Consider the following 27,637-nt stretch of genomic DNA (forward strand, 5'->3'; position numbering starts at 1 on the left):
TCAGAACAGTCATGGGGAGAATTTAACCCTTTCCTTCCCTGCTACAGCCCTGAGGAGACCCCCAATAAAAACTGGTATTGGAAATCTCCCCAAATGCCAGGAAAGAATTGCATTTCTCCCCCATTTTCCTACTCTGATCCCATTAATTTAAAGCCCCAGCTGTTGCAAGTTTTCTAAAACAACCACCTGAATGTTGAATGCAAAGAGGCATTCAACAGCATATCCAGTTCAGCCCTGCTTTTTGCATGAAATCTGCTTCTGGACTTTAACAGGCACTGCTTCTTCTCTGCAGAATGCCCAGCCTCACTCAGGCCTGCTGCAAGCCTCCATCATTACACTCTACACTATATTCATCACCTGGTCAGCCATGGCAAATGTCCCAGGTAAGTAGCGCCACCCTACTCCTTAAATATTTTATGTATTTTTTTAAAAGAAAACGGAGGGGGGGAAATTCCAAATGACCTACAAACAAAATAACAGACTTGGGAGAGAACTACAGCTGGACTATAGGTCCCATCATCCCTCAGCATGGCTATGCTGACTGGGGCTGATGGGAGTTGTGGTCTGACAACATCGGGAGAGCACCAGGTTGGGGGAGGCTGCTTTAAAAAGGTCACATTTGCACCTTACATTTAAAGCACGCCACTTTAAACGGTCATGGTTTCTCCCAATGCATCCTGGGAACGGTCATTTGTTAAAGGTACTGACAGTTGCTAGGGGACCCTTATTCCCCTCGCAGAGCTACAAGAGTGGTTTAACAATCAATCCCACTTCGCAGGAAACTGAAGATTGCAGCTCTGTGAGAGAAACAGGAGTCTCCTAACAACTCTCAGCACTTTTCACAAAGTACACTTCCCAGGATTGCTTTGGGGGAAACCATGACAATTTAAAGTGGTATAATACTGCTTTAAATGTATGGTGAAGAAACGGCCTAAGTCAGTTCTAAATTCAGTGGAAGGTCCGGACATTTTTTTTAAAAAGCTGGGTTGCTTAAGACTTAATTTAAGTAGGTCCTAGGAGCATTCTACTGTGAAGGAGCCACCACTGAAAAGGCTCTTTTCTTAATTGATACCTGCCTAATATCTAAATGTGCCCTTGTCTGCGTACACACCAGAGTGTTAATGCACATGTGTGTAGCACAGAACTAGTTTTTCTATATGTGCTTTTGTGCACATTTATCCACACATGAGCACTTTCAATTGAAGTCTATCTCAACCTTTCCCATCCACACACGAGGCTAGGTGTATTCATGCTGTAGGCGATATATTCACACTGTATGGTGTCCTCTTCCCTCAATCAATATTTCCCACCTTCGCTGAATTCCAGAAACCTGAGGTCTATTGTGGGGATATGCACAGGTATTAGTTTACCTGTGGGCATGCCCCTTTTTAAAATACTTTAAGTTTTCTGATATATCAGAATTGCACAAAACAGCAGGTTATTAGTTTATAAAATTAAAATATAGGGGTGTGTGTGTGTGTTGTGTCTGACTCCACCAGCTGTCCACTGAGGAGTGCTTCACCAATGGAAGTAGGGAGAGCAGTGACAGGTGGCACCCAGCAAAATGTCACCACACATGCAACTCCCCCCCCCATGCCCACACAATGTACTTCAGTAAGTTAGCAGTTGGGTAACGTGATTTCATTTTGGATTTTTTTTTTACTGCGTTGACTCAGGAAAATCTGGATTAAATAGGGAGAAAGTGTGAACTGTCACTTGGATGAGGACAACAGTGTGAAGCATTCAGTGGCTTCTAGTCATGATGGCTATGCTCTCTCTCCATAGTCGGAGGCAGTATGCTTCTGAATACCAGTTACTGGAAACCACAGGAGGGGAGACTGCTCTTACGCTCAGGTTCTGCTTTCAGGTTTCCCATAGGCATCTGGTTGGCCACTGTGAGAACAGGATGCTGGACTAGATGGGCCTTTGGTCTGATCTAGGAGGCTCTTCTTATGTTCTTACATATGGATGATATGGAAAGCATGCACACATAAGGTGCACTGAATCCACTTTCAGCTGCTGTGTGTGCATGTAGCCTTGAACCCTATTCATGCACTTCTCACCAAATGTAGGGCATGGGTGAGGCAGGGCTCTGGGGTTGAGCTTTTAGCCCTGCCCTCAAGTTTGTGCAGATTCCCCTGACCCCAGTTCTTAATTGTGCAGAGAGCCTCCACATACATTTATGCTCATGTATGGGCAAGTGTGCACAAAATACGGAAAACCTGGATCTTTGCGACCCCCCGTGTGCATTAACACTAGTCACAGGTGGCTTCTCAACTGTAGGATGCTCCTAGAACTTAGTTCAATTACTGGAAAGTTTCTACAGATATATTCTTCACACTTGCCCTAAACACAGGAGTGGCTGTGGGAATCTGATGCATTTACCATGTCTACTGAGCCTGTGGAAATGTGGAGAACTTCAGACTAGAAAAATGGGAAATTGAGATAAATTGAGATTGACATATTTGCCAATCTCTAGTGAACAGTGTCCCCTTTTTCTTCTCAAGAGTGTTGGCATTTTTGATGGGGAAAGAAGATCAGAGGATGCTTTTTCTGTGTGTATGCTGAGTGACTTTCTACCTCACATCATGATGTGAATTGGGTAGCTGGTATGCCCTTGGTGTTTGTGAGGATCTGAATTTGGGTGCAGTTGTAGAAAGCACAGCCAATATCCAGGGATTATGGGTGCTGTAGTTCACCAATAACTGGAGGGTCAGAGACTACCCACATCAGTTCCAGATATAAATTGAAAGCCAGTGTGGTGTAGTGGTTAGAGTGTTGGACTAGGACCTGGGAGACCAGAGCTCGAATCCCCACTCAGCCATGAAGCTCGCTGTGTGACTTTGGGCCAGTCACTGCCTATCAGCCTAACCTACCTCACACGGTTGTTGTGGGGATTATGAGGAGAGGGAGAACAATGTATGCCACTTTGAGCTCCTTGGAGGAAAAGGTGGGATCTAAATGCAATAAATAAATAAATAAATAAAAATTAGAAGCTTTGTTTGTCCTTTGTAGACAAATACTGTAATCCAACCCTTTTGATACGAACGGAGGGCAACGGCACCAGCTCTGTTCCTGCCAACGGACAACTGACTCAGTGGTGGGATGCCCCGAGCATTGTAGGGTTGGTCATCTTCATCCTCTGCACGTTCTTCATAAGGTGGGAGTCCATATTCATTTGGAAACCAAACTCAGTGAAATTGGCAATCAGTTAAGAGAGACCTAGAGGGCTGCAGGAAATTCTCAGCCTATGGTATAGACTTTGGCGTATCCACAGTCGGAAGTAGTATGCTTCTGAATACCAGTTGCAGGTAATCGCGGGAGGGGAGAGTGCTCATTTATTCGGCCCTCTTTGCAGGTTTCCCACAGGCATCTGGTAAGCCACTGTGAGAACAGGATGCCATTGGCCTGATCTAGCAGGCTCTTCTTATGTTCTTATGACTCCTGGGCTTGATGGATCAAAGGTCTGACTCGATATAAGGCAGCTTCATAGATGACATTCCTGGAACATTTGCTTTCTTTTCAAATAGAGCATACATGGGGAACCTGTAGTCCTCCAGATGTTGCTGAACTGTACCTCCCAACAGCCCCAGCAAGTATGGCCCAATGGCCAGGCATGATGGGAGCTGTAGATCAGCAATGTCTGGAGGCCAAAGGTTCCCCACACCTGAAACAGAGTGTTTCTTGTTATTATGTGCCTTCAAGTTGATTATGACTTATGGCGACCCTATGAATCAGCGACCTCCAAGAGCATCTGTCATGAACCACCCTGTTCAGATTTTGTAAGTTCAGGTCTGTGGCTTCCTTTATGGAATCAATCCATCTCTTGTTTGGCCTTCCTCTTTTTCTACTCCCTTCTGTTTTCCCCAGCATTATTGTCTTTTTTAGTGGAAACAGAGTGTAAGTGGAGACAAAGATCACGAGCTTCTACCAGGGCAGCATATCTGCTACCCCACACAGATAGCTAGAGAGGGACACCTTGCACATCAGCCTCTCTGAACCTGTCCCAAGCTGTGTATATCCTGCTTAGAGTGTAGCACCCAGAACTGGTCAATTATTGATTTGTCCCACACATTATATATGCAAAGTACGTTGAGCTTATTTTAGCTTCTAGTCTCCCCCTGCTGGTAATGAGAAATAAATCTTTTCCTGTATTAAGTGAAGAGTAATCCAAAACCAAGGGGCTTGAAGGGTGTAAGACACTCACACAGCTTCCTTGTAGCCTCTTTAACTGAAATTGGAACTTAAGACTGTTCTTGTGGGCTTTTTATAGTAGAATGGCAAGGATAAATTTCCTTAAATTTAACTGTGCGTTTTGTTTCCATTGCTGTTTCCAGTGAGTATTAGGCCTACTTCTCATGGAGAAGTACAGCTACGTCTGGGCTATTCTATTTCAGACTGCAAATGGGCAGGAGGGACTTTCATGATAGAATGCTCCTCCTTAACAAAGACTTCTTAAATCCCTGCAGAGAGAAATCTAGGCTAGAACCTTTTTCCCTGACGTGCTAGTTGTCTGTCTACAGGGAGACTAATTTTGTATTTTTGTATGCATGAACATTCCCTCATGGGTTTCTTATCATCATCGCCACCAGCACCCAGCAGGAGCTTGAGTGAGGAACCTTTTTCAGTCTGAGTGGAGTATTCTCATGTGACTAAGGCTGCAATCCAGTACATGTCTTCTCAGAAGTAAGCTCAATTAGGTTCAGTTGGGACTTACTCCCAGGTAAGTGTATTGGATTGCAGTCTAAGGGCTGTATCCCACGAAGTCCTACTCAGAGTAGACCTGAGTTAGCCATGTCCATCAATTTCATTGGGTCTACTCTGAGTAGAACTAACCTAACCTCCGGAGGAATTCATGCCAGTGGTGGGTGGGGCCAGTGCAAAATGGGTGGAGCTACCACACACACTCTTATATGCACCCATTCATATTATGCATCCATAACACCCAATTTTCGCACTTAACACACAGCACGTGTGTAGGCGCACATGCAGAACTCTCTCCCAGTTCAGGCAAACTCTAACCGTTCTGTTCTTGTAGTGGCCAACCAAGTACCAACAGGAAGCCCATCAGTGGGATCTGGACACAATAGCGCTCTTGTTCATGGGCCCCGGCTACTGGTACTCAGAGGCATACTGCTTCCAATACTGGAGCTGCTATAGCTATCATGACTAGTAGCGATCAATGGCCATTTTAGCGTTTTTCAGTTGCAACTGGGGTGTGTGATCTTCATGTTGGTTGTGGTAATCAGGGCTGTGGAGTCGGAGTCGGGAGCAATTTTGGGTGGAGTCGGAGTCGGGAGCAATTTTGGGAGGAGTCGGAAGCAATGTACCGACTCCGACTTCCAAATAAATGTTGATTGACAAGAAGCAATTTTGGGTGGAGTCGGAGTCGGACAGTAGAAAAATAGAGGAGTCGGAGTTGAAGGTTTGGTGTACCAACTCCACAGCGCTGGTGGTAATTTATGTTTGAAAGTTGCTTTCCATTGGCTCCAACGGGAGGCTGGTTTCAAGGCTAACTGCTGCAAGGAGGGGGCTTCATGAGCCACATGTGGGCTAGCAGTTAGCCACTCCTACCCTATAGTCTATATAGTGCAGACCAGTCTTTCCCAACTGTAGGGTCCCCAATGTTGCTGGACTACAATTCCCATCATTCCTGACCAGTGGCCATGCTGGTTACCAACTCGGTGAAGACGAAACTAAACATGACTGGCCAGCCACCTACACTTTATCAGTGCACGTGAAGCGGCCTTATAATGTGCAGACCATTGGTCCATCTATCTCAGTATTGGCTGCACTGACTGGCAGCATGCTGGGGATTGAACTGGAGTTCTTCTGCATGTAAAGCAGTTGATCTGGCAGCGAGTTGCACCCCTTCCACGTGGATGGAGAACGGCAGGCCCAGGGGCCGAATGTGGCCCTCTGGACTCGCCCAGGCCACACCCTTCATCAGTCTTGCTTCACATCCTCCTTGAATATTTTTGCCTGGCTGGAGTGTGTCCTTGAACTCCGATGATGCCTCTTGCTTGCCCAGATAGAGGAGAGCATGTGTGAATGTGTGTGGAAACTGGCTTACTAGACAAAGGTAAAATTTATATTTGTTGCTCTGCCCACGGTTGCCTCCAGTCCCACCCACCACTGGCATGCGGCCCCTGGAAAGTTGCCGAGATCAAAATGTGGCCCTCAGTCTGAAAAAATGTTCCCCGCCCCTGCCACCAAGGAAGGATCCTTTCCCCAGGCAGGAATCTCCCAAGCATCTCTCCTCCTCTGCAGTGAAAATACAACACGAATAAACTAAATCATCGGATGGTTTTCTGCCCTTTTGTGATGCCCCAAATCAGCTGCCCGAAACAGCTTATCTTACTCTGTCTAATGGTAGGGCCAGCTCTGCTTCTGCTGGATTGCTTGCAGTGTGTTCATTTGGCTGCAGTGCGCTTGCGGAAAAACTGTGTGTGCAAAAGCTGTCTTAAAAAGAGAGAGAGAGAGAAGAATGCTATATTTACAAAAAGCCTGACCCAAAGATATCCCACCATCCTGAGAGGTGGGCTTGCACATGAATGTGCATATTTGCATGTGCACATGTACACAAAACAGTACGAGGATGTCAGAGGGCAAACCAGAAACATAGCAAGGGATGTACTCCTGATGCTTCTCTCTTTGCTTTCCCATCAGCATCCGTTCCTCTGACCACGCCCAAGTGAACAAGATGATGCTGACGGAGGAGAGCCCGGCTATGCTCGGGGGTGGTAACACTGACCCTGAAGGTGGGGTGCACCGGGCTTATGACAATGAAGAGGATGGCGTGACTTACAACTACACTTTTTTCCACATCTGCCTATTCTTGGCCTCCCTCTACATCATGATGACACTCACAAACTGGTACAGGTGAGTGCAGCCATTGCTTCCATGCCCTCCTTGCCAGAATGGTTCATGTTTAAGGGGGAGACATGATAGTGCTCTTCAACGATCCAAAAGGTTGCCATGCAGGAGGCGGGAGGAGAATTGTCCTCTTTCTGCTCCAGAGAGCAAGAGTACATCTAATGGATGGAGACGGCAGGGAAGCTGACTTCAGCTACACATAAGGAGAAATTAATAGGGCTGTACATGGCCTCCCTGCCCTGATCCAAGGCCTGATCTGGGATGTCAGATCTGACCCAGGATGATCCAGGGCTGATCCAACCCAAATCCTGCCCCACATCGATTTGGAGGTCAACCCAGATGGTTAATTAAGGTTTAAAGCCCAAATTAAGCATGTGGTTGGGAGGGTGCAGAGGGAGAAGGAGACGCTGTGTTCAGTCCTGCTGGGCGCTCTTTCTCCAGCACATTGCCTGCAAGGAAGTGCTGGTGAAGCAGGCACTGCAGAGGCTGCCTGTCTGTCCTCCTTCCTCCCTACAGCCCAACAGTCCCACCTTTGGAGAGCCCTGGATCACTCTGCATGGGCTGACCCGAGGCTGTTTCAAATCAATCTGGCTGACGCTTTGTATCCGAGCTTCCACTGGAGCGGCTGCACAGACCTAGAAACGGGGAGACAAGCAGTGGCGACTGATGGCTCCACGGCAGTGGAATCCACTCTGGGTTTTAGTCCGAACTTTCAAGGCGCTGTCCACGATGCACAGCTCCTTGAAATTTCAGACTTAAAACCTGGAGCGCATTCCACTGCCCCACTGTCATGGAGCCCCCAGCTGCCACTGCAGACAAGTATTGCAGACTATCTGAGGAGATGGTGGGCTTTGTAAGCAGAGGCTGGACTGGCATCATGCCTAGGTTGCTACAGTAGCAAGACAGGCATTGTAGATCCTACACCTGAGGAAGGGATTGGGATAGATGACTTCCAAGGTCCCTTCCATATAATTCGCTGATCTGATGACTTTCAGCTTTAGGTGACTCAGACACGTTGAATGCGAGGCTGCGTTTTTGTTAGACCTTTTGGAAACATCAACCAGTTCACAATATAGCAGACTGGGATTGTCCAACTTGAACATATTTTGCTGCCGTCGTCACTGCTGGTTTCTAGTCTGTGTTTGGGTGCAATTCAAAGTACTGATTTTAACCCATAAAGCTCCAAAGTTACTTTTAGTTGTGGGGGAGAAGACCCAGAAGTAGGAGGTGGGGGAATGATGGATATGTATAAAATTTATGCAGGATGTAGCAAAATGTTTCTCCCCCTCTGTCATAATACCAGAGCCTGGGGTTATCCAATAGAGCAGAATGTTGGAAGAACACCTGAACAATGACGATCCTAGCAACTTAACAGAAGCAAAACTTTCAACTGTGCATCCCTAAAGTAAAAAATAGAACAATGTTTTCCCAGTGACCAGGATCAGAAAAAATGATTTTTTAAAAAAGGAGCTGGAATTTATATAGCATTTCCTAGCCTTTCGGGGTATGCAGAAATGGGTCTACTTTCTCCGCTATTGTTGCCTAGGTAACGAACTTGGAGCTTCAGTACTCCCAGACCAAGCTTATTTTGGAAGGAGAAAGGAGACAGCTCCCTCCACCAAGTCTAGGGGAACAGATGGCTTGTGATTCTCGAGGGCTGGGAAGTGCCGCCTGCAAAGGCGCTCCAGCTTGGTTTCACACCGCAGAGCGGTTGCCCGGAGCTTGCAAACTCTGCGTGCTTGACTGCTTATTCATACATAGTCTCCCCTCCCATCCCCACCTGGCTATTGCTAGGGCCTGACTCACTGTCGCACAAGAAAGTCACCTGTAGCCCTGCCAGGTTGCTCTGCAGGGTGTTGGCTGTGCATGTGTTCTGTCTCAGTGGGACTGACAGCGTGACAGAAACAGGCGACAGCAGACTTCTTTCCTGGACTACTTTTCTCTCTCCAGTAACAGGTCTCTGAATGGAAATGAGACAGAGTGGGCCCATGTGCCCAAGAGCATTTTTTCCTTTTCCTTTTTGGCATCTGCATGCAAAGTCGGGCGTAGCAGAGCCCCATCTGCACTATACATTTAAAGCAGTATCATGCCACTTTAAAGCAACCCCCCCCCAAAAACAAATCCTAAGAACTGTCGTGTGTAAAGGGTGCTCAGAGTTGTTAGGAGACCTCTATTCCTCACACAGAGCTACAGTTCTCAGAGTGACTGAACAATTAATCCCTCTTCCCAGGGAAGTTTGGCCCCAAGCCGTCCCCAGTATTTCCTTCCTATCCTGGGTATTTTTGCATGGCTGGAATGTGACTTTGAACTCCGATTATGCCTTTTGCTTGTCTGGATGGGAGGATAAAAGCATGTGTGGAGAAACTAGGCAATGTAATAAAGATGAATATGTACAGTTGTTGCTTCACTCACTTTTGTCTTTGGCCCTGCTCACCATTCGCATGTGGCCCTTGGAAGGCTGCCCAGAATTCCCTGATGGAATGAGTGGCTGAACGGCTGTAGTTTTTGAACTGAAAAGGGATGAAGATGGCCAGGTTCCCTGCAGCTAAGAATTCCATAGCTTGAGTTCCCCCCAGCAAAAGGGAAAAAAGGCCCTGTCTGTGTTCTTTTAGTCTCTGCATGGGGGTATGCGATCAGTGACTTCTCTGACTGCAGTGCCTAGATAGGTTTTATATGGGAGCCAGTGGGCCTCTTGAGATATCCAGATCCCAAACCATATTAGTGTGTTTTCTTTAAAAAAAGGAAAAAGTTAAAGACCAGCACATCCAATTGCATTTTGAAACAAATTGGCAGCTGATGGTACAACAGTACTAAAATGATCAGAAAATTGGGATTGTGTTGGTGGCTTCAGCACCATCTGAAGCTTCCAGACAGGAATGGGGGAGAATTTAAGTTCATTTGCATTTGAAGCTAAATCTGTCAAATTCACACTTTATGACACTTCATAAGAACCGAAACACAGCCATCCTTTGGAAGTCGCCGCTCATCTGAATTTTTGCAAGGCAGTTTCACAACCAAGCAATGTTTACAAAAATGCATATATTGGGAGGGGGAGGGGAAGTGTGCATGAAAATGAATACATTAGTGGAAACAACGTACAGAAATGCATTCTATTAGGAGGAATTACTGGCCAAAATGTGTACATTAGTCTAAACTGCATGCAAAAATGTGTTTATTAGGAGAAATTCATATCAAAATGTTAAAGATTTTTTTTAAAAAAATTGTAAATTGCTGCAGAAATGTGAAGAACTGAATTTAAGATGGGGAAAAAATTGGTAACTGAGAGGACCAAAACTGATAGATCCTTCCATCCCTACTTCCAGATGCTTTTAAAAGAGGCAGCCCAGTATAATGTGTGTTTAGAGTAGCAGTGAAGGCAACGGATAAGAAGGCTAGCAGGACTGTTTCAAAGGGCAGTAGAAAATATTCAGGAACTAAAGATCATTCCTGATGCACAAGTTCCCAGTTCAAGTCACTGTTGTGTTCTCTGTGTTTTGAGAATTTATATACAACATTGTATCAGCTTCCCATCTAGACAGCAGCTGCAATCCAGCTGTGCACAGATGCTGCCTTAAAACATTTTTTAAAAATGTTTTCATTGCACGCAGCAAGAATGCAAGAATGATCTGAACTGTCCATTACAGGTTTTGCTTTGATGGAGAGGGGTGGTGTCGATATGCAGCCTGCTTCAAGCATCATCACACACAGTCCCAATGTGTATGTCCGGGGACACCACATTTTGGGGCCCGTGGGCACACTTGCAAAACTGGAGAAACTGTCATGGGCACTGCCCACACATGTGCACCCGCTCATTTTTCTCTGCTAGCAGTTCAGCTTTAAAAAAGTATTTGCTTTTTTCAGGCCATGTGTATGTGTGTGTGTGAGAGAGATTTTTCGGGAAAGTGTAGCTGGGGAGGACTTAACCTTCCCTTCCCAGTCACGATTCCAGGATGATCAACCCTGTCCCCTGCAATAATAAGGGTTGGGGTCAGGGGAAACCTTCTACTGGAGCCAGTAGAAAGCCTTCCCCCCAAGCCTAATTGGAGAGCTAATTTTTTGGGGGGTGGGAGGGTCACAGCTGTGAAGGCCTAATTTTTCTCTCCCCATCTGTACCCCCCCAAATTGCCCCTGTGTTACAATTAGGCTTGAAAAAGGCCTTCTACTGTATGTAATAATGCCTAATTTCAGCAGGGAGAACAGAACCCTGTGAGCGTCAGGGAAGCCCTCTGTGGGTGTATGTGTGCCTGCGGGCCCCACAATGGCAACTCCTGGTGTAGGATACATGAGAAGTAGGACATTGGAATGAGAACATAAAAGCCCTGCTGGATGATCCCGAAGGCCTCCTTGATTCAGCATCTTTCTTCCTACAGTGGCCAATCAAATGCTTTGTGGGAAGCCCAGAAACGGCATGAAAGCGATAGCCCCCCCCCCCGCTCTTACCGTTAGTATTGAATGTTGATGCAGTGTCTCAACATGGAGGTTGTAGATTGCCATTGCAGAATTATCCCCCATGGACTTGTGTGAACTGTGCCCAGGTGCACAATGCCTTTTTACTCAGTCTCGAATTCATGCGAAAGGCCACAAGAACGGGCAATTTCTGTTGGCATTTGTGCATATTCACCACTTCACATTATTTGTACATTGTGGAGGTGTGCTAGCGCAATGCTTGCTGCTATGTCCCATCATGAATGTGCATAACCCTGTGCATGAAACACGTGGCATCCCCCTGCACGCACACACTTCAACAGTCCTAAGTAATTGTTTTGGATTGTGTCCAAGGAACTGCAAATGTGTTGCTCTTCCATAAGTTTATGGTTCTGATATGTGGTCGAACACTTAGAGGCATCAGCTGCCTGGTATATGTTGTACTTTTGGAGAGCCAGCTTGATGTAGGACTGGGGAGTCATGGGTTCAGATCCCCACTCTGCCATGAAACCCACTGGGTGACATTGGGCCAGTCATTCTCTTTGACTAACCCTGCCTCACTTGGTTATTGTGAGGACATAGTTCTCCCGGGAACTATTTATGTTACCTTGATAAATGTCTACACTTGAGATGGGTTGTTGTTGGCAAATGATGACAGGGTTGGTTGGCAAGCGAAGGCAGGGCTGGTGCAGAGTGTGGCATTTCTGAGATGGTCTTAACATGGAGACTTGATTTACTTGTGTGTGTGTTCTTTTCCCAGACCTGAGGAAAATCACCAGGTCCTGACCAGCCCTTGGACTGCAGTCTGGGTGAAGATCTCTTCCAGCTGGGTTGGGCTTCTCCTCTATGTGTGGACTCTGGTGGCCCCCATTGTGCTTCCAGATCGTGACTTCAGCTGAAGGCTCTCAAGAGCATTGCACCATTGAGTCAGTGCAAGCAAGAAATGTATCTTGCCATTGGAGAGGAAAAAAGGAGAATCTTTGTTCCTTTACTTGAACTTGAAATATGGGCTCTGGTCCCTATGAATACCAAAGCTGTTGACTTAATCTTTTTTGCCTTGTTGCTGTTTTGGCTTCCAGACAGATCTGCCACATTTGTGCCTTTTCTCTGTTTTCTTTTTCTTAAGGAAAAGTATGTTAAGCAAAGGGGATGGGTACACTTGTGTGTGATACTTAACACATAGGTCAATGATTTTTGGGGTGGGGGGGCGGTACAGATTTGGTTGCTGTTGCTCGTGATGACTTCTAAGCATGTTGCGAAATAATCTGAAGCCCCTGAAACATGGCTGACCATTTATTTTTCTAAACAGCATTCAATGGAGGAATAACTTTTAATGTAGCTGTTTACCAGCCTGCCTTGTTACGGACTGCCTTTTTAGATAAATCAGTTCATTTTGATATGAAACTTTGTGTAACTTGGGGAAGTTTAAATAAATGAACAGCTTTGAGTGTAAAGAGATTTGAGTAGCACTGGAGTTCTGCCAGTGAAGCCTGATTCCACCTATTTCTATGGTGTGTGTTCCTGCATATGAAGGCTACGGGTGGGATTGGAGCCTGGGGGAAGATGTTCTGAAGTGTGTATTTTCTGTTATTGTGACCCACCCTGGGACCTTCTGGTGAAGAGTTGACAATCAATAATAATAATAATAATAATTTCCATACGTGAGATATTTTGCAAAATGATGGGCATCAAGTGTCCAAACCTCATAAGCTCCAAATGACGGCATTCTAGCTCTGCCTCCTCTAGGGACCAAACTAGACATTTATTATTTATTAGGTTTATATCCTGCCCTTCCACCCAGTAGAAAGATCTATGATCACGTCTCCTTTTATCCCTCCTCCATTATTATTATTAGCATCTGTTCATCGCTTTATACAAAAAGGGATGCTTCAAAGCAACTTATAACTGCATAAAATACAAAACTACTAAAAAAAATTAAAGCCACATAACAAAAAAATGAAATACAATAAATGAATTTCCTAGAAGTTTTCATTCAACCATACTATAAAAATGACAAATCCTCCCCTACCCTTGTTAAACGCTTTTAGGCTTTCACTCAGCACAATGTCCCCAGCTGCTGCACGTCCCCTTTTTCCCACCTGAATGGCAACCATTCACTTCTATGGGAGAAAATGAAATGGTTCCACTGAGAGGGATTCTCAACCTATTCCCTGCCCCTCTTGACCCCAGCCATTGAATATTGAGCCTTTGCCCCTCAACATAGTTCCATCCAGGTGCTATTCTTCTGTTGTAAGAAAACCCTGTTGGATCATACCATCTGGTCTGGCCATTGTTTTATTCCCAGTGCCAGGATGGGAAACCTGCAGCCCTCCAGCTGTTGTTTGACTCCAGCTTCCATCGTCTCTGACTGTGGGGCTATGCTGGCTGGAGCTGATGGGAGCTGGAGTCCAGCAACATCCGAGAAGGGGCCATGGCTCACTGGTACAGCATCAGCCTTGTATGCAGAAGGTCCCAGGTTCAATCCCCGGCATCTCAAGGTAGAGCTAGGAGAGAAACCTGTCTAAAATCCTCGAAAGTTGCTGCCAGTCAGTGTAAGACAAGGCTGATCTAGATGGACCAGTGGTCTGACTTGGAATAAGGCAGCTTCCTATGTTCCTGTCTGGAGGGTCAGATTCCCCCATCTCTGTCATGATAGCTAGCCGGATGCCTTCAGGAAGTCCACCAGCAGGGCATGATGGTAAGAGTCCACCTCTGATGTTGCCCCCCCCCAGCAGTTGGTAGTCAGTGATGTGCTACTTCTGAATCTAGTAGTTCCATCTAAACGCCATGCCCAATGCCTTTTGATAGGCTTATCCTCTGTCATAAACTTGTCTAAAGGCATCTAAGCATGTGGCCATCGTTGTACCTTGTGCCAATGGACATCCATAAATTATGGGTTGTTACGTACATAAGAAGCTTATGTACTTAGCGCTGGAAGAGACCTTGTATTGTTATTATATACGCTTGTAAACTGCTTCGCAGCATAAAGTCATTAAAGCAGCATACAAGATAAACAAAATAAAGCACACAAACGCAAGCTTGTAAGAACAAAAATCAGGTCAACAAATTCAGAAAACAATAAAACCATGCATATGAATTCCAAAACCAGGCTGGCTCGTTCAACCCCTGCTTAATGCAGGAAATCCGTCACTCGCTTATCCCCTGCAGAAGACTGTTGGGCCTTTGCTCGAAGACCAGGCATCTGTTAAAAATGCTCTAGGTCCCACTAGACTGGTTGCCACTAAATTGGACTGCATCTTTGCCAAGAACATGCTCCTGCAAGCCAATGGTCAATGCCAGGAGTGGGGAACCTCAGGCTTGGAGGGCTGAATGTGTCCCCCAAGCTTCTCTGTCTGCCCCTTGGAATTGTCTTCTGGTCACATCCCTCATTGGCCCTGCTTTCCACTCTTTAATATTCTTGTCTGGCTGGAGTGTGTCCTTGAACTCTGATAATGCCTCTTTCTTGCCTACAATGGACAACAGAGCTAAATTTGTGTCCATTTAGAAACTGGCCTACAGTACATAGGTAAAAATTATATTTGCTGCTCCCAGTGATGGCTGGTCAATAAGAGCAAGTGACGCAGTGCCCCACCAACCTGCGGTCAGTCCCCACCTGCCTGCCTTCTTCTTTACAGCCAATCCAGTGGATGGAACTGGCTATTGATTTACTTCTCCTTGGTCTCAGCGTTGCCTTTGCAGAACTCCCCTTGCTTTTAGCTCCTTCCCTCCCCATCACTGGCATGTGGCCCTGAGAGGATGGCCCATAAAGGAATGTGGCCCTCCAGCAGAAAAAGGGTCCCCCCTTCTTTTCTGTGCTCCCTGAGTGTTTGTGGGCATGTGAGAAGTCCTGCCTGCTGGCATGCAACCCCATCCATGTGTTGCATGTATCAGAAAGCTGCCCACCCCTGCGCTAGAGTAAAATAGAGCATTGATCTGCCTTGACCAGTTCCCATTCTTCTCTCCTACTGTAGCGTGCTTAAAAAGAGAGAGAGATCGATCCCAGGATCTTCTGAACGCTAGAGGGCAGCACATGCCTTTGCAGAGACGAGGAACTGTGTTTTGCATTCTTATGCTTTGGTAAAACCGATGAAAAACACAGGGCAACTGAGGCCCCTTTTGCAGAGCACAAGCAGTCACCGTAATTTTTTGTAGGGGTGGAAGGAACCAGTTTGGCAACATGTGGTCTTGATGGAGAGTTTAGAACAGTATCAGCCAATGGCTTTTGCAAGACATTGTGGGAAAATGGCTTTTGCAAGGTAGTATCTTGCTGGATAGTTTAGAACAGCAGGACCCCTCCCGATTTCTCTGAAGGTTCAAAAGCAGGGCATGAGGGTGATCGCCCACTCTTGGTGTTTTGTCTCCAGGATCTGGTAAGTAGTATACAGCAGCTGGATATGGAGGTTCTACTGAGCAACTACCTGTTGATACACCAGCCCTTCCAGTGTGTGTGTGTGTGTGTGTGTGTGACTGCATCACACTGCACACACACATGTACAGACACAAACAACCCTAAGTTACTGGATGACATCGCTCATTGTGGTGAGTTAATTATGTGTTGTGAGAGGGCGTATTATAGAAGCAGAAGAAAAACATCTCTCCATGCTACCTTATTAGCCTTGAATTCTTCTCCTGGATGCTTGCATGCCCCCCTCCCCTCCCTTGCCCACAACTAAACTCCAAATACTTTAGCCTTTCATCAAAGGAAATATGTTCTGTCCCCTTGATTGCTTTAGTTGACCACCTCGGTCATTATCCTTTTGGAGATGGGGCAGCCAGGTCTTTTCTGTCAAGAGCTGCTGGATTTCCTTCATGTGGTGAACTTTTGAACTGTAGGTGGCAGCTTCTCTTGTGGAAGTTAGCAAGATTTATATCCTGCTTCATCTAAATAAATAAATAAATCTCTAGCCTGTTTACATTAAATGACATAAAATGTTCATTAAAAACTGCAATTCAAATGGACTTTAAGAACAGTGAGCACAATAAAATTATAAAATGCAGACGCAAAAGCAGATTTTAAAAAATGTACATAATTAAATCACATGCCTGGGTAGGCTTGTCTAAACAAAACAAAAGGTTTTTTTATCAGGTGCTAAAAATAGTACAATGAAGGTGCCTGCCTAATGTTGATAAACCACTCACAGGCATGTCTGAAAATCAGATGTAACCATGTTAGAAGCTCCTGACAGTTTGGAAAGCGCTATATGCAAAATGTCCAGAAATGGAAGCACAGGAATGGTGGGTGGTGACGGAGTGTGTGTGGGATTGCTTCCTTAGAATTATGGCCAGAAATGAATTGGAAGCCAGTGCAAATGAAGAATAACTGGTATGATATTACCTGAGAAACAAAATAACACAAATTGCCCTGGCTGCTGCCATGGGGTTTCCAAACACTCCTCAAGAGCAACCCCGTGTGTAGCACATTGCAGTAGTCTAATCTGAATGTGACCAGGGCATGAGTTACAGTAGCCAGATCTGTTCCAGGAGGAAAGTAGGCTGTGGAATTATGGAGTGCATGACCAAAGCACTGAAGCATATCCGGTAAAACCACATTCAAAGTGGCTGTTGAGAGTTTGAGATCTGAAAGCAAAGATGGAACAGAAGCAAAATACAACTGAGGAATGCACGTGACATCTGGGCTTTGGGTCGGCAGCAGGGACAGTGAAGACTGCTATCATTAACCAGAGATTCCATAAGCCTGATGCTCATCCAACATGTTGTTGTCCCTTGTGGCTGAGCTTCCCATATGTGTTGCTGGCAAGCAATGGGAGTCTAGATTGCACACAGAAAAGGACATATGATCCTAATTGCCTGTTCAATAAGACCACCCACCTAATGTGCTTGGAGAAAAAAGGCTCTTACTATACTTTCTAGGATGATGGTCTCTGGAGTCCAGTTGGCAATGGATCCTCAGTTTCCTGTAGGATTGCAAGTACAGCATCCAAAATACCAAGAGTCTCATTGGACTGCAGTAGATGAGATGTTTCAATATATGATTGCATTTCAGTTTTCTAGTTTCACTGTCCTTCTAAATCAGTGGTTCTCAAACTTGTTTGGTTCACAGCGCACTGTAAAACATATAAAAAATTTCTGGCGCACTGTGTGTACAAAATTAAAAATATATTAATATATATTAAACTATGAATAGAAATAAACTATAGAAAACTATTACTTACCCTATACAAATGGGTTTCTTCTCATTTTTAAAATATACTTTCATAATATTTGAGGCACACCTATCCACCTCTTAGGGCGCACCAGTGTGCCTGGGCGCACTGTTTGAGAATCACTGTTCTAAATAATGCATAGGGGGTGTGTGATCAGGACCACATGCACAAGGAAGGGATTTGATCTGATGTGATACTTGTAAGCCACTTATCCAACAACAAAGTTGAGTTCAAAGCAGGTCACGATAATGAAACTTTTATTTTTACAAAAAGAAAACATTCTATACAATCGGTTTTTTTTTAAAAAAAGGTGTATCAGTAAAGCCAAAACAAATCATTTGATACAGCATTCACGTAGTTCAGTAATTAAACAAAAAAATCAGGGATGAGCGCTGAGCACCGGCTCATTTCCCATAGACATATAAAACATCTGGGAAGGGGGTTCCCAACCCAGAACAGCAGCACAGTGTCAGGAAGGAACAGCTCTCCAAGTTTAAGCTGGAAGGTAGGCAGGGCTGGTCTCACTCAGCCCTGGAAGAAACACACACTTTCTTGCAGAGTGACCCCTCCTGTTGGCCTTGGGAAGGAAATTCCATTGGGCCCAAAGGCAGTTTCCTTCCCAGAGTTAATAGCAGCTGAGCTGGGGTCATCACACCACAGTGACTAAGATGAACACCCCTAGTTTCTGAACCCACCCACCTGAGGCACTTGCTCCACTCTGCCTAATGATAGGGCTGGTCCTGGTTTTTGTGTCTCTCTGTGTGTGTCTGTATCTATACATTGGGTGTGCTGACTATAAGTGCATTTGAAAGGTTGGGCATTGTTTTATAATGTTGATATGGCCAATGGAGAGCCAGTGTGGTGCAGTGGTTAAGGTGCTGGACTACGACCTGGGAGACCAGGGTTTGAATCCCCACACAGCCATGAAGCTCACTGCTGACCTTGGGCCAGTCACTGCCTCTCAGCTTCAGAGGGAGGCAATGGTAAACCCCCTCTGAATACTGATTACCATGAAAACCCTATTCATAGGGTTTCCATAAGTTGGGATCGACTTGAAGGCCGTCCATTTCCAATATATTAATAAAAACATGCTAAATATTTTGAGAGCCAGTGTGGTGTAGTGGTTTGAGTGTTGGAGTACAACCTGGGAGAACAGGGTTCGAATCCCCACACAGCCATGAAGCTCACTGGGTGACTTTGGGCCAGTCATTGCCTCTCAGCCTCAGAGGAAGGCAATGGTAAACCACCTCTGAATACCGCTTACCATGAAAACCCTGTCTGTAGGGTCGCCATAAGTCGGAATCGACTTGGAGGCAGTACATTTACATTTTTATGGCCAACTGCAGGAGCAAATGAACTTATACGATTATCTCTGCAGAAAGGAGTGGAAGTTACTCTTTGAGGATTCAGATGGCACCTGGAGCAATGCTTATGAGACTACAGCTTGTTTTGCTGGACGCATCAAATTTGTTAAGTCAGAATTATGTTCCTAATCCAATTGGTGGCATAAGTGAAGAACAAAATCTCTCTCTCTCTCTCTCTCTCTCTCTCTCTCTCTCTCTCTCTCTCTCTCTCTCTCTCTCTCAGATACTCAGGCTAGTGGTTCTTTATTGCCTTATGGATATCAGCAAAAATTGGTTTTGAAAGGACTGGTAATAATGAGCATCCTTCTTTGACAAATGCAGATAGACACTAAATAGATGATGGGACTAAATGAATATCTAGCGGTCTGCTCCAGCCACTGTTTGCAATCTTGCATAATTTCCTAATGACGCCAGTGCGCTTAATTGTTTTCTTACTGTTTTTCTGCTGTTAAAAATCCCTTGTCCTGGAAAAAAGAGTAATTGAAATGCTGTCCGTACTTTTTGCTGTGAGCAAGACATACAGAGATAGGCAGGCCAAGCAGAGGGTGTTGGTGGTGGCTTTCTGAGTTGGTGGGGCTGTCATTTTTAAGTCACCCCCCCGACCTCACACTAGGAGTTGCACACCACTTTTTTTTTTAAAGTGTTTATTTAAACATGTGCAGAGACCCGTGGCCGTATAGTCAGACCATTGCTCTACAGCAAACTCAGCTGGTGAGTGACGACAGGCTTGTGTTGCCAAAACAGGGCTGTTGAGAAGCAAGAGGGGAAGTGTTGTGATGCTTGGGGGGCAGGGGCAGTCATCCATATAGGCAAACTAGGCAGTCACCTAGGGTGCCAAGTTAAGGGGGGGGCACCAAATGTGAGGAAAAAATACAAATAAAATAATGAAGACATCATTATTTCAGTTCTATGTAGCACTAATGAGATCACTCTGTCACTGCAAACATTTCTGTTTGCCTGATGGAGCGATCTCCCCTCTCCTTCTCCTCCCGTGCACTGTAGGGCCAATTTGAGGGATGCACAAGAGGACGGGGGTGGTGGTGGTGGTTGGCTGAATATGTCATTATTTCAATTCCCATGCACATACATAGGGAATATGAATTACAGCTATAATAAACAAGGCGGTCCATAAAAGAAAAGTAACAGCATTATCCAGGGCCATTTTAAGGGGAGGAGCACAGAGGGCAATTGCCCCAGGCCTCATATTTTGGGGGGCCCTCACACATGGAGGGGGCCACATGAATATGGCATTACTGCCAACTCTTTTCTTTCAAAATCCCACTAACTTGAACACTATAAACTTAAGGGCCTGTCCAAACAACTTGTATAATCTGCAATAGATCACTTTCTGTAGTGATTAATTCTCCGTGGTCTATACGACGTTGCTCATTGTTGCGGATTTTCATGCTCACAAATCTGCATTTGCGATGCCTTGAAAAATGTGATATGCTTTCCTAAAGCAGGAAGCAATCGTGTTACCTTTATGACGCTTGGACGCAATGCAGCGGAGTTTACTACAATAGGGGTTCCAGGGGCGGTCCTTGGGCGTTTCCCCATACCCCTTCTATCCTTCCCAGCCAATCGCATATTTCCATTTTGCACATGTGCGTGAATGTCCGAGAAAGCCTGCGTCATATTTTGTGGACCAATTGGCTCATGGGGCGGTCTGACAGGTGGAGCATTAGGAAAAACCACAAAATGTATTTCACGTCTAGGCACGAAAACAGCAGATTTGTTTACAATGAAAACAGCGAACAAACAGCCAAGGTGGGGACAGTCCAATGACAAAGCGAATATGGAAAATGTGGATTATCCAAGTAAGTTTGGATGGGCCCTTAGTGGGGAAAAAATCACAAAACAAACTGTACTAGTGGTGGTGCCTTTTTGTCATGACAGCATGAGCATGATGGTTGCAGCCACAGGGAGGGCTAATAGTAGCAACTCAGCTCAACCATAGTCAGACTTTAAAAAAATATTGCATTAATATCTTACCCTTTTTTTCTCCAAGGAACCCAAGGCAGTCTGCCCAATCCTCCTCTTCCTTTCTGTTTTATCCTCCCAACTAACTGTGAGGTAGGTTAGGCTGAGAGTCAAAGACTGGCCCAAAGTGACCCAGTGAGCTTCATGGATGAGCAGGGATTGGAACCTGGATTTTTCCAGTACAACACTCCAACCCACGTACACTACAGGCCCAGGGTCCTCAATGCAGAGCCTCAAGTGTGTTCACAGAGACCTATCAGAGTGCTTTGCAGGGTCTCTCTACTTCCTTCATTGCACAATTACAAATTGCAATGGCCACCAGCTTTTCTTAACTCTCAGTGACAGTTTTCTTAGGCCCTCTACCATTATAATTGACCACAGAATCAGAAACAGACCTTACCAGCAGAGAAAAAGTCCACTTAAAACTGTTCCCTTTCTTCTCCAATGAGAACACCAATACACACTTATCTGGGAATAAGTCCCACTGAACCCAATGGATCTTACTTCTTAGTAGACATGTAATGGATTGCAGCCTTAGTCCCAGAGAGTTCAGTGTTACATCTACGTAAGTCTGAAAAAGATTGCAGCATAAAGCAAACATTTATACTTAATGTAATGAAAGGGGGTTGGTTTGAATGATCTCGCAAGGATTGTCCCCCACCCCCCATGACTCAAGTTATAAAAAGAGACTACTTGTCAGGCCCAGGATGTGACTCAGGAACCAGACCAACGATTGTAGTTAATTTGTGTTTTATTAGGGTAATGTCCAAACAAAGACTGCATTTTCTCATGAATCAATACAGGGATACAGGTCCTGCGGCATTGGGAGAAAGTTGACAGAGCAAGGGACTTCTTCCCGCCTGTTCTTTAAGAAGGGGCCAAACGGGCGCGCAATCTTTCGCTCCTCCTTAACTGCCCCTCAGGTACTGCCCGCCTTCCCCCCTTCTCTCCTGTCTTTTCAGCTGTCTGCGTGTGCGCAGTGAGGGGGGAAGCATCACCCCCTCCTCTTCTGAAGTTTCCGATTCCAGGATGGGGGATAGGGGAGGGGCTGATGGTAAACTGCCTCCCCGCTTTTCGGCTGTGAGCAGCCCTCCCTCTTGCCCCTCTTGTTCTGAGCCTGAAAGAGGGGGAGGCGTGAGAATGTCCAGGGAGGGCTCAGGCTCCCCGTTGCTAAGCGACCTTATCACTGGCAGTTCCTCTGTTTCGTCTTCGCTCCAAAGGGGGGAAGTTCCTCCCCCTTCCCTCTGCCATCCATCCAAATACTCTTCTCCCAACTCTCCGGGATCCAGCTCTCCGGGATTGGGACCCCAGCTCTGCCTTCTGACACTACTAAAGAGGCAGCTTTGCTCGGGAAATCCCCCTTTTTGCTTGGAGGATAAGCGTTCGCTTAACTAAAAAGATGATCAAGTACAGGTGACTTGTTGCCTTCGGAAACTGCCCAAAAATCTTGGTTGGATGGGTGGTCTCATTCATTCATTCATAATAATAATAATAATAATAATATAATAAAATTTTATTTCTAAGCCGCCTATCTGGCCGAATTAACGGCCACTCTAGGCGGCGTACATAGTAGGATAAAATACAACATATAAAATACAACATATAAGCAAAACATCAACTGTAATCAATCTAAAACCACCCACAAACTACAACAAGATAAAAACTAGTCTGCCCCAAGAATCCTGTAAGCCCGCCTGAATAACCAGGTTCATTCATGCATTCATGCATTCATGCATTCATGCATTCATGCATTCATGCATTCATGCATTCATGCATTCATGCATTCATGCATACATAGCTGGAGATCATTCTGGAAGGGGGCATGTCTTTCTTCCCCCCACTTCTCTGGCTGGAGGGTGATTTATTTATTTATTTATTATATTTATATTCGACTCTTCCTCCCAGCAGGAGCCCAGTGATGTCATCTAGGTATCTCTGGGAAAGAGAATAATAGGCTGGCTGTGCTGGAAGTGAGTCTGAAAGAGACACAGAGCCTGACTTACTCTTTGAGAATCCAGTACTTTGGGGGTTCTCCTTGAAATCTGAAGAGAAGCCATAGCTGTTGGAGTTAATGCTATTAACTCATATCACAAATGCCATAAGTCTCCAGTGACCTTCATTTCAAAGAAACAGAACCCTACATGCTGCACCCTTGGTGTTCTCAAATGCTCAAAGAATTGAGGTGAGTGTAACAATACATACATAGTATGTACAGGCCACCCTATAACAAAAACTACTGGATAAAAATGAGAACAAGCTAAAACACACGCAATTGCAATAAAAATACAGTAAATGTCAGCCAATAAAATTCAACTATAGGGTTAAAAAGACCACTATAAAAACGGAGAGTGGAGGAACACAACTCCATAGAATTAAATAAACAAAATAGACTTGCCTGCTTGACTTGAAATACCCTCCCCTTTCCCACCTTTCGCTAGGGACGGAGGGTTTTTTTTTTTTGGTCTGGATTTGAAACTTAACTAACCTAATTCCACAGTCCCGAACTTATAGGGAGCTTGGGGCACATATATCAAACAGATTATATACTTTTCCAAATTCTGCATTGCAGTTTCAGTTAAAAAAACAAGCACACACAAATGCATATTTTACAGAAAATGAATATTTTAAGGAAAAGGCATTAAAAAGCATACGCAAGTGTATATTTTAGGGGAATAATGTGTATAATTTAAATGCATTATTTCATGTATTATTTAAATGTGATTTTTAAACTTTTTTTAAAATAAGCAAAAAAGGGACAAAATGGACCAATGACTGAGCACATGTGAAACTGACATAAAATGGAAATAGGATGATCCATCTATCCTTACCTCCTGCAAGTTCTGAACATGGAAATCCCATGACCTGCGTAGTTTGGCCTCAACTGCTCTGAAATGGATTGGAGTGACTTTTAAGAACATAAGAAGGGTTCTGCTAGATCAGGCCAAGGGCTATTTTGTCCAGAATTCACAGATTCATTATTATTAGTATTAGCATTTAGCAGTTGTTTTATACAATAAAAAGTCTCAAAATTCTCAAGGTGAAATACAGCACTTAAAAGCAATTTAAAACAAAAAAAATTAAAACAATGAACACTATAAAGTACATAAAAAGCTAATCCAGAAACATATTAATAAGGACAAGTTCTACCTGTCCTACAAAAAGATAATAGAATCGTAGAGTTGGAAAGGGCCTATAAGGCCATCGAGTCCAATCCTCTGCTCAATGCAGGAATTCAAATTAAAGCATACCCAACAGGTGCCTGTCCAGCTGCCTCTTGAAGGCTTCCAGTGTTGGAGAGCCCACCACCTCCCTAGGTAATTGATTCCTTTGTTGTACTGCTCTAACAGTTAGGAAGTTTTTCCTGATGTTCAGCCAAAATTTGGCTTCCTGCAACTTGAGCCCATTATTCCATGTCTTGCACTCTGAGATGATCGAGAAGAGATCTTGGCCCTCCTCTGTGTGGCAACCTTTCAAGTAGAAGAGTGCTATCCTTTCTCCTCTCAGTCTTCTCCAGGCTAAACATGCCCAGTTCTTTCAGTCTCTCCTCACAGAGCTTTGTTTCTAGTCCCCTGAACATCCTTGTTGCCCTCCTATAGTGATGAGCATCGCTATAGGAGCCAACATTAATTAACCAAAGCCTGGGTAAACCAAAGTTCTTAGTTCGGTGGATAAAGACTGGCAGCAGGTCTATCTTCCTGGGGACAGCATTCCACTGACTGAGAAGGCTCATTCTTGTCTCTAGTGTAGAATGAAATGAGCAAGATGGTACTCTTAACAAGGCAGTTTTTTATTTCCAGATAATCCATGTGTCTACTCAAGCTTAATTCATTGCAGTCTGTTTTCATGGCCACAGCAAGGAGTCCACAGTCCACATGTGGAAACCTGTTGGGTTGCTGATGTGCTGCAAGGACACTTTGTTTCTGCATCGCTGCTGGGATTCAGTTATATGGATGCATTACAGCAATAGATCCAAGCGAATTTGCCAAGTCTCATAAAGCTATTAACAATCTGCAAAACATGCAGTAAGAATTAAGGCATTTTTATTACATTATCAAGATCACTTAAATATTAATTAGTAGGGACATGGATTTGTCATTTCAGAACACCAGCAAAATAAGTGAAAGTTCCATGAATTTCAGTATCTGACAGTCAGAGGATACGGATAGGCACCCGAGAATGATAAAACAGCCCTTTAATCTTGTATGCTAATGGCTTTCAGAATGACGCATGGCGGCTGAAAGCAGGAATGACTTTGTAGTTCTAGCAGCTATACACCTTTCAAGTGCTGAGGGCAATAAATTACTTTCATGATCTCCTAAAAGTTAGCTCCATTCCCATCAGGCTACTAGCTACAATGGCTATGTTCTCCCTCCACTGTCAGAGGCAGTATATCTCTGAATGCCAGTTTCTAGGAACTACTAGTGGGGAGAGGTGCTGTTGAACTCAGGACCTGCTTGAGGGCTTCCCATAGGCATCTGGTTGGCCACTGTGAGAACAGGATGTTGGACTAGATGGGCCTTGGGTCTGATCTAGCAGGCTCTTCTTATGTTCTTTTATTTTAGCTGTGTTCATAGGGTGGTCATGTGTCCTACTTTTCAGAGACACCCCTCCCTCGAACTAGAGTAGTGTTGAGTAGTGCACGGTAGCTAGTTATATCCTCAACTTTCTTTCTTGTAAAGGAAACAGTGCCCTTGGCATGGATACATAGTACATTTAATTGGCTATAAACTGTCACCATTCTGTCTGCAGAATTAGTAAGTTGCCAGAAATACAGGTGTTCCCAAGGATTGATCGTATGTTGTCTGAAACACTCTCCCTAAATAGCCATCTCCTAAAGAGCTAGTAGCCATGACAGCGGTGTACTATTTCCACTGTCAGAGGTAGAGATGGGGAGAAATTAGACTGAGTTCGCAGTTCAAGCCAAGTCTACCAACTTCACACTTTCTGAAGCAATATGAGAACCAAAACACAGCTATCCTTCAAAATCCGCTCATCCTGATTTTGTGATGCAGCTCTCTAGCCAAAGTTTACAAAAATGCATATATTAGGGGAAAGTGCAAAAAAAATGAACATATTGCTGAAAATAATATAAAATGCATTCTTTTAGGGGAAATTGCTTGCAAAAATGTGTACATTAGTCAAAAGTGCATACAGACGTGTTTATCTGGAGAAATTCACATTGAAATGCTGAAGAATTTTCATGAGGATTTGAAAAAAAAATATAGCAAATTGCTGCAGAAATGAGAACTGAATTGAAGACTGGAAAAATATTAGACTGAGAGAACTGAAATTGACAGATCCTTCCATCCATAGTCAGAGGTACAATGTCCTGCATCTGGGCTTCCACAGGTACCTGGTTGGCCACTGTGAGAACAGGATTCTGGACTAGATGGGCCCTTGGCCTGAACCAGCAGGTCTCTCCTTATGTTCCTAGGTGTGGCCCACTGACCACACACAAACATATGTGCATGGCTTTGCCTTTAACCCTCTTCAAGGCCCGGTCCCTTAATGGAACTGGGCTCAAGAACATACAGGTTTTCTTTTTCCTTTCATTTTGAGCATATAGTTCTCTGCAAGTGATGATGACCTTGAAGGCATACTAGTCACCACAAAGTGGGTGGGAAAAGTTGACTGCTCGGGAGAATGAAATGTTTCACCTGCATTGTGAATGGATGGCAAATGAATACCAAAGAGGTTATGAGGCTAATGCAAGCTGTGCAGTCATTGTGGTTGCTGACTTAATCCTTACATGGTTGGCTTTTGTGGGTTGTTGCCTCCTCTCGCCGTTCAGCATTGTACTTGTTCCATTGCTTTCTCTTCCAAATGATCAGAACAGAGTGGGGTGGGAGGGAACGGGAGAGGAGATAGTCTGGCTGGGTTAGAGCAAAGGTCAATTTAAACATCTGTCAGTGGACAGCCAGTTGCCTCTCAGATATACACAAGCTGTGAATGATGCAGATAGTCAGCATACGCACATAAGAAGAGCCTGGGTGCTGGATCAGGCCAAAGGCCCATCTAGTCCAGCATCCTATTCTCCCAGTGGCCAACAAGATGCTTACGGGAATCCTGCAAGCAGGACCCGAGTGCAACAGTGCACACACACCCTTGGTGATTCCCAGAAGCTGGCATTCAGAGGCACACTGCCCTGCAATCTCCTTGAGTGCTTTTGCCTGGCTGGAATGTGTCCTTGAAGTGCGATAATGCAACTTGCTTGCCTCCAGGGAGAATACAGAAGGATATGGGAGTAAATACACATTTATTGCTTCACCCACTTTTGCTTCTGGCCCTGGGGACAGAGGGAGAGGGATATGTGGGGTGTGGATGTATATAAAAATCTCTGACTTTTACTGTATAGTCCCCCCTGTTGCTCCTCCCACTTTTCTGGCCCCACTCACTACTGGCGTGTGGCCCTTGGAAGGTTCCCCATGAGAGAATGTGGCCCTCAGCCTGAACAAGGTTTCCCATAACCCTGAAGGAGACAATCATTGTTATGCCTTTTTCAGAATCATCATCTCATTATTCAGATTATTAAACTGGAATATATTTCTAAGTGTTCCCGACACATCTTAATTTACATTTAGACAACAGCGGAGTGGAGAAGTCATCAACGTTCCTTACTTAGGAGGGCGTTTGATAACCACGAACTCGACATCTTACAAAGGTTCACTGTGTTCCTTCTCTTGCACCTCTTTGAGAAGTTTGCATGGCGGAATGGTGCAGACTTCATGGCTTTGGGGAGCCAAGCTTGAGTAACATAATCATTTCAGCAAAAAGGAAACAATGGACATTGGGAACATTAAAACGTGTCCTCTTGTGACTTGTGCAAGA

The 27,637-nt window shown here is 44.8% G+C and overlaps 1 protein-coding gene across 1 annotated transcript in view; it reads left to right on the forward strand.

The window, feature by feature from the left end:
* Nucleotides 1-12,755, forward strand: part of SERINC2 (serine incorporator 2) — a 33,960-nt gene extending 21,205 nt beyond the window's left edge. Inside the window, exons 7-10 of the mRNA XM_061597274.1 lie at nt 293-383; nt 3,016-3,160; nt 6,670-6,882; nt 12,062-12,755. Coding sequence (XP_061453258.1) covers nt 293-383; nt 3,016-3,160; nt 6,670-6,882; nt 12,062-12,200 — 588 coding nt within the window. The 3' untranslated portion in view covers nt 12,201-12,755. The remainder of the gene's footprint in view (nt 1-292; nt 384-3,015; nt 3,161-6,669; nt 6,883-12,061) is intronic.
* The last annotated feature ends 14,882 nt before the right edge of the window (nt 12,756-27,637 follow it).

This window comes from Rhineura floridana, chromosome 15 (genome assembly GCF_030035675.1).
Source record: "Rhineura floridana isolate rRhiFlo1 chromosome 15, rRhiFlo1.hap2, whole genome shotgun sequence".
Classification (NCBI taxonomy): Eukaryota; Metazoa; Chordata; class Lepidosauria; order Squamata; family Rhineuridae; genus Rhineura; species Rhineura floridana.